This window comes from Erpetoichthys calabaricus, chromosome 1 (genome assembly GCF_900747795.2).
Source record: "Erpetoichthys calabaricus chromosome 1, fErpCal1.3, whole genome shotgun sequence".
NCBI classification, from domain to species: domain Eukaryota; kingdom Metazoa; phylum Chordata; class Cladistia; order Polypteriformes; family Polypteridae; genus Erpetoichthys; species Erpetoichthys calabaricus.
The window spans coordinates 335,708,050-335,721,981 of NC_041394.2; the positions used below are offsets into that span (position 1 = coordinate 335,708,050).

Genomic DNA, 13,932 nt, shown 5'->3' on the forward strand with positions numbered 1-13,932 from the left:
CGCCCCCTACTTTGGGCACCCCCTTCATGAGGTGTTGGACTGGTTCAGAAATGCGACACACGATGAGCCGTCTAATTTTTCCGGCCCAGTTCCAGTGTTAAGCAAAATTAACTCATGGTTGTCTCCAAACAGTATGTCTGGCTCGGCAAGTCTACAGTCGTGGCTAAAGGTTTTAAGAATGACCCAAGCGTTGGTTTTCACAAAGTTTGCTGTTTCAGTGTTTTTAGATCTTTTTCTCAGATGTTTCTATGGTACACTGAAGTAGAATTACAAGCATTAAGTTTCAAAGGCTTTTATTGACAGTTATATTACGTCTATGCACAGAGTCCATATTTGCAGTGTTGGCCCTTCTTTTTTTTTCAAGACCACTGCAATTCACCCTGACAGGCTGGCAATCAACTTCTGGGCCAAATACTGACTGATGGCAGCCCATTCTTGCATAATCAATGCTTGGAGTTTGTCAGAATTTGTTTTTTTTTTTTTGTTTGTCCACCCACCTCTTGAGGATTGACCACAAGTTCTCAGTGGGGAGTTTCCCCAAATTTTGATGTTTTGTTCCCCAAGCCACTTAGTTCTGACTTTTGCCTTATGGCCCAGTTCTCCATCAAGCTGGAAAAGGCATTGTGTTTGACCAAACTGTTCTTGGATGCTTTGTAGACGTTGCTCTCGGTGGATGTTTTGGTCCCATTCTTTATTCATGGCTGTTTTCTTAGGCAAAATTGTGAGTGAGCCCTTGGCTGAGAAGCAACACGTGAATGGTCTCAGGAGGCTTTACTGTTGGCCTGACACAGGACTGCTCACCTTTTCTTTTTTCTGGATGCCCCAAACAATCGGAAAGAGAATTCATCAGAGAAAATGACTTTTCCCCCAGCAGTCCAATCCCAGAATATCAGTTTGTCCCTGATGTTTTTCTTGGCTTCTTTGCTGCCCTTCTTGACACCCACCAGGCCATCCTCCCAAAGTCTTCACCTCATAGTGTGTTCAGATGTCACTCACACCTGCCTGCTGCCATTCCTGAGCAAGCTCTGCACTGGTGGGGCCCGCAGCTGAATCAACATTAGGAGACAGCTTGCTGGACTTTCTTGGGCAAGATGCCATCTTCACAACAACAGTGGAAATGGGTTTTTAGGGTTTAAGTTCATTTTCATGGCAAAGTGGGACTTTGCAACTAATTGCAATTCATCTGATCACCCTTCATAACATTCTGGAGTAGATGTAAATTGCCATCATAAAAACTGTGGCAGCAAATGTTGTGAAAATTAATATTTGTGTCATTCGTAAAACGTATGGCCACAGCTGTAGGCAGTTAAAGCAGCTTGTTTAGTTCATCTGCACATTCTTGTAATGAGGTAGGAAATCTGCACCACCTCTAACACCGACACAAACTAGCAAATCTCAGGGTATTATTTGAACTGCTCCACAAGGTTGTCCTTCATTGATAAAGTGTGTAGATTTTAAGTTACACAGATCTATATGTACTTATCTGTATGTTTCCCTTTTAACCATAGACTGTATAGTTTATATGCTAAAATGCAGACCACAAATGCTTGCTAAAGAAAATTAGAATACTTAACAGAGATTTTAGACAACATTGTGGTGAGAACTGCTGCCTCCTAGCACTGGGAGAGTGGATTTAAATCGCAGTCCTGAGTTATTAACTGTCCGTGTGGAGAAGGCAGCTGGTTGACTGACTGTGATGTGCTGGCACCCCATCCTGGTTCCTGCTTTTGCCTTCAGTACTATGAGGATTGATTTCAGCTTCTTGCATCCCTAAGCTTGGATTAAGGAGGTTGCTTCAAATAAATGGGTGATTGTTATACTGTATCGTAAAGTGTGCTGTGTAACTGTGATGTGCTAGAAATACAAAAACTCTTTTGCATTCACCCAAAACATGAAATGAATCTGAATTTAAGTCATGCTACACTCCATATTGTGTGCTAAAAAAATCAGTTGGTCAGATTTGGGACAGATGTTGTTCCTTCACTACACGTCTATAAAGTTTTACTCCTTTAAATATGACATGCAGCACCTTTAGTTAACCACCGTGGTGTGATTTCTGTTAACTAACTGACTTGACTTAAATTTTAACTGGCAGTGTAGTCATAGAGCAAAAATTTAAATTCTATTGTAATCTTTTGATAGCAGTTCTGCTTGAATTAATATATACTGTGGCAAGCGGCTGGGGGTGGCACCCAGCCAGGATGCCCGGAAGGACCAGAGAAGTGATTATGCCTCCTCCAGACCACAAGGGGGCGACCGCCCTGGTGGCTTTGGGGACCACGGGAACTGAGCTTGGAAGCTCAACCCTATAGGGGCCTGTGGTCACCGCCGGGGGGTGCCCCGATGCTTGGAGAGCCCTGGTCCTCAGCACTTCTGCCACACCCAGAAGTGCTGGGGGGAAGACGACCAGGAACACCCAGAGTGCTTCCGGGTGCACGGCCGGTACTTCCGCCACACTGGGGAGTGCCGGTGGAGGTTAATCAGGAGGCACCTGGAGCACATCCGGGTGATTATAAAAGGGTCTGCCTCCCTTCGTTTGGTGGCTTGAATCAGGAGTGGAGAAGGACGGAGCTCGGGAGAGGAAAGGAGGCGTCCTGAAGAGAGAGAAGCATCATTGTGAGAGGCCTGAACTTTGGGGGAGTTTTGGGGTTGTGTGCTTCACTGTACATAGTATTTATAAATAAAGCATATGTTGGGTGACTTATAACGATGTCTGTGTCCGAGCTCCACAATATATTTATTTATTAATTTTTCTGCAGGGAGCAGCAACCATTTTTAGTAGCTGTTTGATGGAGCAGAGGAGATGTGCCAAGCTGATATGCGTAACATGGAGACAAGTGGTGTAAAGATTAAAAAAGAGGAGGACTGTGAATGGGAGTCTGTCCGCCCTGAACAGGAGAGCCTCTGTATTAAGGAGGAGTATAATGAGCTGCCGTTAATGGACGTGAAAGAACAGGCTGAGGAGAAGCCTTTGAGAAATGAAATGCAGAACCATAAAAACACAGACAGCGTCAAGGAAGAAGAGCCTGTCCTTCAGTACGGGCATCAAGATGAACAAGCGTCTTTTGTTAGTGTAAAATCTGAATCAGTGCTGTCAAACTTGAATGGACCGGAAGAAATGTCGAAGAGAGCATTGGGAGACCCGTCCTCATCTACACCTCAGACTGGACAAAGTAAGTGAAAGATTAACAAAATGGGAGTTTTGAGGTAATGAATCTTGTGAATTTGTGTTCATCTTGGAAATGTTTAATTTGATGAAAGGTGGAGAATTAACTTTGTAGGAAATTAGGTTACTAATGAACAGTGCAGTCCTCAGAGCTGAATAAGATGTTTCGGCTCTTCTGGTGTTATTTGCCTGAAGTGTAAGCAATAAGTGTAGGTGTGTATAAAATCAAGCAAAGACGGTAGTATGTGAACAGCCATGTCCAAACAGAAGAAAATGTAAAAATAATAAATGAGGTATTATAAAATGCAAAAAAAAGATGGTGCTGTAAACAGTAAGGGTTAATATAGCTGCAAAATCTCATTGCCAAAATTAAAAGGAGGCCAAAATATACAAAAATATTTCCTTTATTATTTAACCAAATAGGAGTAATGAGTGGAGGTACAACATAAAATCACACAAACACGGCCTGGCTATCCAGTTGTTGATGGTCATTTGTCCAACTTATAGTGTTCCACAAGACTGCCTTGTGTCAGCTGCTGTCCCAAATCTCTCTCTGGCAAGTAAGTGTACAGTATATACTGTATGTAAGCTTATGTGTGCATATTTGTGTATAGAGGTGTACATGTACAGTATGTATGGCCACATCATTGCACATTCAAACCAAGCATTAATCATGTAGTTTTATTTTTTAATTGGTTCTGTACTGGGATACAAATGGTAATAACTACATATTTGTTTGGCCTTGAAAGAGCAAATAGATATCCAATTAAAACACCATTAACAGACATTTGGACATGAACCCAGCATATGCAGGCTTGAAAAAATACAACATGCACATAATGAGTAAGACTTTAGGACAAACATCCTCTGAACTCCACCTTATTAATCCCTATCCCCACATCCATCTACCTTCCCCTCCTTATTTTCTATATATTGCCTTGGATTCCTGTACATCAAATCATTTTCGTCTGATGATGATTCCTGATAGGAATCAAAAGCTTTGGAATAAAAAACACACACACTCTCTCTCTCTCTCGATATATAATATATATTATTTGTCCCCTGCAGCTCTGCCCACAAACTTTAAAAATCAATAAAAAATATGTAAAGGTACACTCCAATATCAGACTTTGGCACTATATCTGATCCTGTTCAGCTCCGAAGGGAAAGCATCTCTAGCATGAGGAGAAGAGCAAGTGGCCGTGATATCTCTGCCAGTCAGCAGCTACCCTGTAAAACACATGGAGCCCTGATCTCTCTCTCAAAAACGTCAAACGTTACTCCTTAACAATCTGTAGATGATAATGTCTGTTGAAAAAATGGTAGTACTAGCTAATCTGAGTCAAGGTGCACACCAACACATGGTGAGACGTAGACTAACTCGAACAGAGGCTGGTGCGTGAGTGAGGAGGGCCCCGCCCCCCTTCCCTCGGATTAACGCAAATAAATTGCTCCTGCAAGTGAACTATGATACTTGAGAGAATGAGAGAAGTCGCAAAACCATCCAGTATGTTCAAGCAAATTTTAGAAATAAAAAATTATCTAAATCCATTAAGTAGTTCTCTCGTGAAAAGCAGACATACAGACATTGGATTTTATATACAGTGGTGTGAAAAACTATTTGCCCCCTTCCTGATTTCTTATTCTTTTGCATGTTTGTCACACAAAATGTTTCTGATCATCAAACACATTTAACCATTAGTCAAATATAACACAAGTAAACACAAAATGCAGTTTTCAAATGATGGTTTTTATTATTTAGGGAGAAAAAAAATCCAAACCTACATGGCCCTGTGTGAAAAAGTAATTGCCCCCTTGTTAAAAAATAACCTAACTGTGGTGTATCACACCTGAGTTCAATTTCCGTAGCCACCCCCAGGCCTGATTACTGCCACACCTGTTTCAATCAAGAAATCACATAAATAGGAGTTGCCTGACACAGAGAAGTAGACCAAAAGCACCTCAAAAGCTAGACATCATGCCAAGATCCAAAGAAATTCAGGAACAAATGAGAACAGAAGTAATTGAGATCTATCAGTCTGGTAAAGGTTATAAAGCTATTTCTAAAGTTTTGGGACTCCAGCGAACCACAGTGAGAGCCATTATCCACAAATGGCAAAAACATGGAACAGTGGTGAACCTTCCCAGGAGTGGCCGGCCGACCAAAATTACCCCAAGAGCGCAGAGACGACTCATCCGAGAGGTCACAAAAGACCCCAGGACAACGTCTAAAGAACTGCAGGCCTCACTTGCCTCAATTAAGGTCAGTGTTCACGACTCCACCATAAGAAAGAGACTGGGCAAAAACGGCCTGCATGGCAGATTTCCAAGACGCAAACCACTGTTAAGCAAAAAGAACATTAGGGCTCGTCTCAATTTTGCTAAGAAACATCTCAATGATTGCCAAAACTTTTGGGAAAATACCTTGTGGACTGATGAGTCAAAAGTTGAACTTTTTGGAAGGCAAATGTCCCGTTACATCTGGCGTAAAAGGAACACAGCATTTCAGAAAAAGATCATCATACCAACAGTAAAATATGGTGGTGGTAGTGTGATGGTCTGGGGTTGTTTTGCTGCTTCAGGACCTGGAAGGCTTGCTGTGATAGATGGAACCATGAATTCTACTGTCTACCAAAAAATCCTGAAGGAGAATGTCCGGCCATCTGTTCGTCAACTCAAGCTGAAGCGATCTTGGGTGCTGCAACAGGACAATGACCCAAAACACACCAGCAAATCCACCTCTGACTGGCTGAAGAAAAACAAAATGAAGACTTTGGAGTGGCCTAGTCAAAGTCCTGACTTGAATCCAATTGAGATGCTATGGCATGACCTTAAAAAGGCGGTTCATGCTAGAAAACCCTCAAATAAAGCTGAATTACAACAATTTTGCAAAGATGAGTGGGCCAAAATTCCTCCAGAGCGCTGTAAAAGACTCATTACAAGTTATCGCAAACGCTTGATTGCAGTTATTGCTGCTAAGGGTGGCCCAACCAGTTATTAGGTTCAGGGGGCAATTACTTTTTCACACAGGGCCATGTAGGTTTGGATTTTTTTTTCTCCCTAAATAATAAAAACCACCATTTACAAACTGCATTTTGTGTTTACTTGTGTTATATTTGACTAATGGTTAAATGTGTTTGATGATCAGAAACATTTTGTGTGACAAACATGCAAAAGAATAAGAAATCAGGAAGGGGGCAAATAGTTTTTCACACCACTGTATATACTAGTCATTAAACCCGTTACAATAACGGGCGCTAGAACAGTAGCGCATAAACATTAGTAGGAACAGTCTATATTAAATGGCAAGGGACCTTGACCTCATTCTGTTTGTTGGTTGTATTTTTCTTTGTCGTTCAGCCTTTCTTTTGTTGATGTTTACTTGCTGAGCTGACCGTTCTTCATGGGCTGCCACCGTGTATTGTGTGTCTTTAATTTTCTGTGACAGTAATACTGTCTTGTACGTCCGCTGGCTTGTACATCCGTAATATACCTTTAATTTTCTCTGGCGGTAATACAGGCGTGCACGTCGGTAATATGCCTTTAATTTACTGGCTTTTATGTGGCTGTAATATGCGTCACTGTATTGTGTACCTTTAATTTCCTCTCGCAGTAATACTGGTTTGTATTTCCGTAAAACGCCTGTAATTTTCTCTGACAGTAATATCACGCATCGCACCGTGCCCCGCGCATGCGCACTTCACCAGAAGACACACACACATGGACACCTGGACGCACACAGGGATTTTATTAAAGAGGATATATATAATATGTGTGTGTTTTTTTATGTATGTGTGTGTGTACATATACAGTACTGTGCAAAAGTTTTAGGCAGGTGTGAAAAAATGCTGCAAACAAAGAATGCTTTCAAAAATGGAAGTGTTAATCATTTATTTTCATCAATCAACAAAATGCAGTGAATTAACAAAAGAGAAATCTAAATCAAATCCATATTTGGTGTGACCACCCTTTGCCTTCAAAACAGCATCAATTCTTCTAGGTACACTTGCACACAGTTTTTGAAGGAACTCGGCTGGTAGGTTGTTTCAAACATCTTGGAGAAGTAACCACAGATCTTCTGTGGATGTAGGCTTCCTCACATCCTTCTGTCTCTTCATGTAATCCCAGACACACTCGATGATGTTGAGATCAGGGCTCTGTGGGGGCCATACCATCACTTCCAGGACTTCTTGTTCTTCTTTACGCTGAAGATAGTTCTTAATGACTTTGGCTGTATGTTTGGGGTCGTTGTCCTACTGCAGAATAAATTTGGGGCCAATCATATGCCTCCCTGATGGTATTGCATGATGGATAAGTATCTGCCTGTATTTCTCAGCATTGAGAACACCATTAATCCTGACCAAATCTCCAACTCCATTTGCAGAAATGCAGCCCCAAACGTTCAAGGAACCTCCACCATGCTTCACTGTTGCCTGCAGACACTCATTATTGTACCGCTCTCCAGCCCTTTGACAAACAAACTGCCTTCTGCTACAGCCAAATATTTCACATTTTAACTCATCAATCCAGAGCACCTGCTGCCATTTTTCTGCACCCCAGTTCCTATGTTTTTGTGCATACTTGAGTCGCTTGGCCTTGTTTCCATGTCGGAGGTATGGCTTTTTGGCTGCAACTCTTCCATGAAGACCACTTCTGGCCAGACTTCTCCGGACAGTAGATGGGTGTACCTGGGTCCCACTGGTTTCTGCCAGTTCTGAGCTGATGGCACTGCTGGACATCTTCCGATTTCGAAGGGTAATAAGCTTAATGTGTCTTTCATCTGCTGCACTAAGTTTCCTTGGCCAACCACTGCGTCTACGATCCTCAACGTTGCCCGTTTCTTTGTGCTTCTTCAAAAGAGCTTGAACAGCACATCTTGAAACCCCAGTTTGCTTTGAAATCTTTGTCGGGGAGAGACCTTGCTGATGCAGTAGAACTACCTTGTGTCTTGTTGCTGTGCTCAATCTTGCCATGACATGAAACTGTCTTCCACAACCTCACCTTGGTAGCAGAGTTTGGCTGTTCCTCACCCAGTTTTAAGTTTCTGTTTCAGTTAATGACTGTGTTTCAACCTACGTGTGACACTGATGATCATTAGCACCTGTTTGGTAGAATTGGTTGATCAGACACATGACTAGAATCCTACAAAATCCCTGACTTTGTGCAAGTGTACCTATAAGAATTGATGCTGATTTGAAGGCAAAAGGCAGTAACACCAAATATTGATATGATTTAGATTTTTCTTTTGTTCGTTCACTTTGCATTTTGTAAATTGATAACAATAAACAATCATTATTTATATTTCTGAAAGCATTCTTTGTTTACAGCATTTTTTCACACCTGCCTAAAACCTTTGCACAGTACTGTGTGTGTGTGTGTGTGTGTGTGTGTGTGTGTGTGTGTATAATACACACACACACACACACACAGGTCCGTAAATATTTGGAAAGAGACAACTTTTTTCTAATTTTGGTTCTGTACATTACCATAATGAATTTTAAATGAAACAACTCAGATGCAGTTGAAGTGCAGACTTTCAGCTTTAATTCATTGGGGTGAACAAAACGATTGCATAAAAATGTGAGGCAACTAAAGCATTTTTTTAACACAATCCCTTCATTTCAGGGGCTCTAAAGTGATTGGACAAATTAAATAACTAGAAATAAAATGTTCATTTCTAATACTTGGTTGAAAACCCTTTGCTGGCAATGACAGCCTGAAGTCTTGAACTCATAGACATCACCAGATGCTGGGTTTCCTCCTTTTTTAATGCTCTGCCAGGCCTTTACTGCAGCGGCTTTCAGTTGCTGTTTGTTTGTGGGCCTTTCTGTTCCGAAGTTTATTCTTCAACAAGTGAAATGCATGCTCAATTGGGTTAAGATCAGGTGACTGACTTGGCCATTCAAGAATTTTCCACTTCTTTGCTTTAATAAACTCCTGGGTTGCTTTGGCTGTGTAAAAACATAAAATAATGTAATTGAACAAAATGTATGTGTGTACAGAAAATAGGACAAGAATGATGAAACTTGTTTGTGTTTTGCGTACGTGACAAAAAGCATGTATACTTTCTGGAAGTTTTCTTTTGATGATGTGTGTGACAAGAAAATATACCTTTAGGGTAATGACTTTACAAAAATTGGAAAAATACAATGAGTCAGGACGCTATTTTTTGCTTACGTGGTCAACGATCAGGAGATTAGAAAGGTATAAAAGAACAAGGACATCTGCGCTCGAGGCAGATGAAGCGCGGTGTCCTAGGACTGTGTTTCTCTGACATTTTACCCTTGCCTGGTATGTATTAATAAAAGGTTTTGACTAATTTTAATTTTCTTCTCTGTCTTCAGTCACAAAAAGTGTCCACAGTTTTTGGCGCCCGGACGTGGGGCAAGAGACGGCCGGTCGACTCCTCCAGCGAGACCATTTCAGTGATCCGTCTTACCAGCGGACTGCCGTCAACTTGAGCTCCGGCAGCAGAGCATGCAGCTCCGGCAAAAGTTAGGACTGCCCTGTCCTGAAACAGTTCTTGCGTGAGGAGCCCCTGGTCTCCTCTTTGCTACATCCACGGTGACTGAACGGATTTCCAGACAGAGCTTGCACACTTCCAGGCTGGGGTAAGCACCGGGGGATTTCCGAATATTTTTTGTTTTCTAAATAACGGGAGGGCGAGTTTCCTGTTGACCGTCTAGTCATACTCATATCTCAACGGGTTGCTTAAGGTGATGGAGACTTGACCCAAGCAGTTTGACGCATACGAAAGGTCTGACGAAAGGATACTGGCCTCACCCATATCCTAGACTCGGCTGGACGTATTGATGTAGTATTCTGCTGAACCGAATCGGACACGAAGTCACCTGAGCTGGAATCCGGGGATGTGAGCGGACAGGCTAACGGGACGAGTAACGGGGTGGTATGGAAATATAAACCGAAAAGAGCACAGATTGCAGGATTGCTGTTAGGAACGGAATAAATAAATCTACATACGGAATAAGCAACAAAGCCGTGTTCTCCTGGGAAATTGGATCAGTACCGATAGTTAGGTGTCTCCCCTTGAAACTAAGAAGGGAACAGTTAGGTTTAGTGAGTGGCACACTTAATACCTCGCTGATTCATACGTACAAGGGATTAGGCGAATCAGTATATAGTTGGAAAATTAAATACAGAACCCGGGAGGGCAAGGGAACATAATGGGAACTTATAACAGTAAGCCTGTTAATCGCCGCACAGGGGGATCAAAATCATTAATGCTGGAAGAATTATTTTCGGAGGATCAACAGACGCCCCGTAAAAATGGGTCTCCTAGGAAATTTATAGAAAAGAAGACAGGTTTAGATTTCAAGAAGGCATGTAAGAAATGGAATAGACAGAGTGGTGGGCGTTGGCCGATAGAGGGGACAGGAGATGTAAGTGAAATACAGGAAGTCAGGAAGATCCTGTGTAGGAATAAGCAGGGTTGTTGTAATAGTGGACCGTATCGAATGGATATGTTCGATAGATGGGAATTAGTAATAAAAGACAGAAATTTAGAAGCAGTACAGAAACAGAATGAATTGTTGCGGGCAAATGAGGGAAAGGCTAAAAAGGAGAAAGAGGAATTGCTAATTACATTACAAAAAGTTCAGATAGGCACTGAACCACAGGCAGATGGGAGGAAAAGGAAGAATAATCCAAATAAAGACCCCCTTTATCCTATTATTTTTTTCCCCTCCTCAGAACCAACCTCAGACACCTCTATTATCCCCTCCTCTATCCCCCATTCCGACTGCCCCCCCCTGCACTACAACTAGCAGAAGTTTCCCCTGATGATTCCCCAGGCACAGATCACTATGACCCCTCAACCCATCGTGATGACCCACCCTGTACTAGACAAACCCCCGTCTCCAAATGCACTCGAAGTCAAACCTCCACTCACAAACCAGCTCCAACTTTTTCTCTTCTGATCCTTCACCTTCACTTACTTGCCCTTTAATAGAAGTTCCCAATCCCCATTATAACCCTGCCCATCCAGCTGGACCCCAAAATCCCACAACAGTTATGATAAATCGGAACTGGGACATCCAAGAACTAAAAGATGTCGTGAATGCACTTCCAGATCCAAAGGAAGTAGGAGGACTAAAATTTGTTGAACAACTTGATCAGTTAGATAGCATGTATAAGCCTAACGCTGCTGAATGGACCCAGGTACTTCGTCGAAAGCTTGGGACCACATGGGCCACTGTTGGCAGGGGTGTCCGCAATGACGTTCCATGGGTATGGAACCCAGCTTTAACTCGAGGACAGGGGATGGGTGGAGACGGCGACTTTAACCCACAATGGGAGGCGTTGAGACAAAATATTGCAGAAAAATATAAAAAAGGAACGGACTGGTCCCTTATTTCTGCTGCAAAACAAAAGAGAGACGAAACGGTTGATGAATGGGCACATAGGATTCAAGACCTTATGGCTAATCACTCGGGCTTGGGAAATGCTGATGACCGCACCCGAGCTGCAGTTCCACCTTTTGTTTCCGGTTTGCGCCTTGATATACAAAACAAGGTCCGCACTTCCTGTATTGAGTGGGAAAGTGCCACGTTTGATGAAGTCAAACGACATGCTGAACATGCCGAAAAACAAACTAAGCAGAAGGAATCGGACTCTCATGCCAAATTATTGGCAGCACAGATGAACTATTATACTAGGAATGCTCCTGACCAAGGTCGAGGATATGGCTTTAGAGGAAGGGGACGAGGACGAGGAAGAGGACGAGGTGGTTTTAGAGCTCCTCCTGTTGACCACAATAAGAATCCTTTTATTCCCTCTCCCTTTAATCCCAATGTTAATTCCTACTCTTGCCACGCTTGTGGTGAAACTGGACATTTTCGTCGGGAGTGCCCTCACAGACAGCAACAGCCCCCACCTCCCCTTATTCCACCTGTTTTCTCTGACACCCCTGACTAACAATACTGGCCATAGGAAAACGCTGGGACCTCCAGCCACTCTTTTCAACTACCTTTGCTCACCCATAATTCAGAGACTGATCCTTTACTGACATTGTTCATTGATGGCACTGAGACTGTTTTCTTAATCGATACTGGTGCCACTCGATCTACCCTCTCGCTGGCAAAGGTCCCTGCCTCGAACGAAACTGTTACTGTACTTACTGCTTCTGGACAACCTCACCTTCTTCAAGTATCAAAACCTCTTCAAGTCCAGTCACGTCCTGGCGGACATACCTTACTGCATCGTTTTCTTTTGAATCAGCTTTGTCCAGTTAACCTTTTAGGAAGAGATCTCATGACAAAACTTTCTCTTTCTATTTCTATGACTGACAAAGGTTTTTTCTGTTCAACCCCCAAGTTGTTGTGTCAAATTACCCCTTACCCCAAACCCTCTTTTGCAGCATGGACTTTAGATGTTTCCCCACACACCATTCTCCTCAAAGCCCTACACTCTTTATCCCCATGTCTCTTTCCCAATTTACAGGCCCCTGACATTTTACACTGTACTGCCCAATACTTCCCTATAGAAGCAGACACCCCCTGGCTAGAGTCTTTCCTTACTTCAGGTACTTGCCCCGAAACCCTTCACATCTACTGTGTTTTTATTTCATCCACAAAGGCAGCTGCTTCTGTTCATCTTACATGCTCACAGCACATATATTATCTTGGCGGCACAGTGCCTCATATTTCTTTAGCTAAATCACACACTGTTAAATGGGGGGAAATAGGACCATGGGTAGAAAAATGCCTTGAAAGAACAGACTGGTTACAAGTTACTCCAGGTATTTTTGATACTCCTGACCATTTAATAACTAAAGTAGTGTTTCAAAGGATAGCCCACTGTGAGCCTCTGGTGATCCACCCGAAATCCTCCTTCCGCCCGCACCGTGCCCAATATCCTTTGTCTCCCGAAGCAGAGGCTGGCATCTCCGCCGTACATCCCGATCTCGTCAAACGCGGTACCGCCGATGGACATGGACCGTCATGCCTCAGGGATACAGAGAAGCCCTTTGTGTTTCTGGTTAAGCTCTTGCCCAAAATTTAGAAGGCATCTGGCCGGAAGTAGTACATTGATACAGTATGTAGATGGAAATAATATGTAGTGCTACGGAAGAAAATTGTACAATAGATACTCAGAAATTGTTGCTGTTTTTGGGGGACAATGGCCATAAAGTTTCTAAAGTTAAGCTGCAGCTAATCAAAACAACTGTAAAATATCTAGGTCATGACATTACGTATGGAACAAGAGCTCTCTCTAGCGATCGCATTACAGCCATCCAAAATCTTCCTAGACCGGTCACAAAACAACAGGTTATGTCTGTTTTAGGTATTCTGGGCTATTGCAGACAGTGGGTTCTAAATTTTACTGAAAGAGCACAGCCGTTGCAACAACTGGCTGAGAAGGCTCTCTGTGACCTCAAAGCTACTCTTTTATCTGCGCCCGCGCTAGGTTTGCCTGATCATTCTCGTCCATTCACTTTGTTCGTGGACGAAAAGCAGGGATTTATGAATGCAGTACTGACGCAACAACATGGAGATAAACAAAGACCGGTGGCTTATTTTTCTAAAAAACTGGATCCAGTGGCCGCAGCACTTCCTCCGTGTCTTCGTGCTGTGGCTGCAACAACAGAAGCTGTATTAGCAAGCACGGATGTAGTTCTCATGAGCCCCCTAACAGTTAAAGTGCCTCACGCTGTACATTCTATCCTAGTACAAGCCAAAACTTCACATCTCAACTAGTTACGCAGTGGTCCAAGGGGACCGCCTGCTGGAAGCAAATCGAATTTCATC

At 42.8% G+C, this 13,932-nt stretch overlaps 1 protein-coding gene across 1 annotated transcript in view; it reads left to right on the top strand.

The window, feature by feature from the left end:
• Positions 1–13,932, top strand: part of LOC114667487 (zinc finger protein 665-like) — a 49,994-nt gene that overhangs the window by 4,531 nt on the left and 31,531 nt on the right. The window contains exon 2 of the mRNA XM_051933074.1: positions 2,760–3,173. Coding sequence (XP_051789034.1) covers positions 2,804–3,173 — 370 coding nt within the window. The 5' untranslated portion in view covers positions 2,760–2,803. The remainder of the gene's footprint in view (positions 1–2,759; positions 3,174–13,932) is intronic.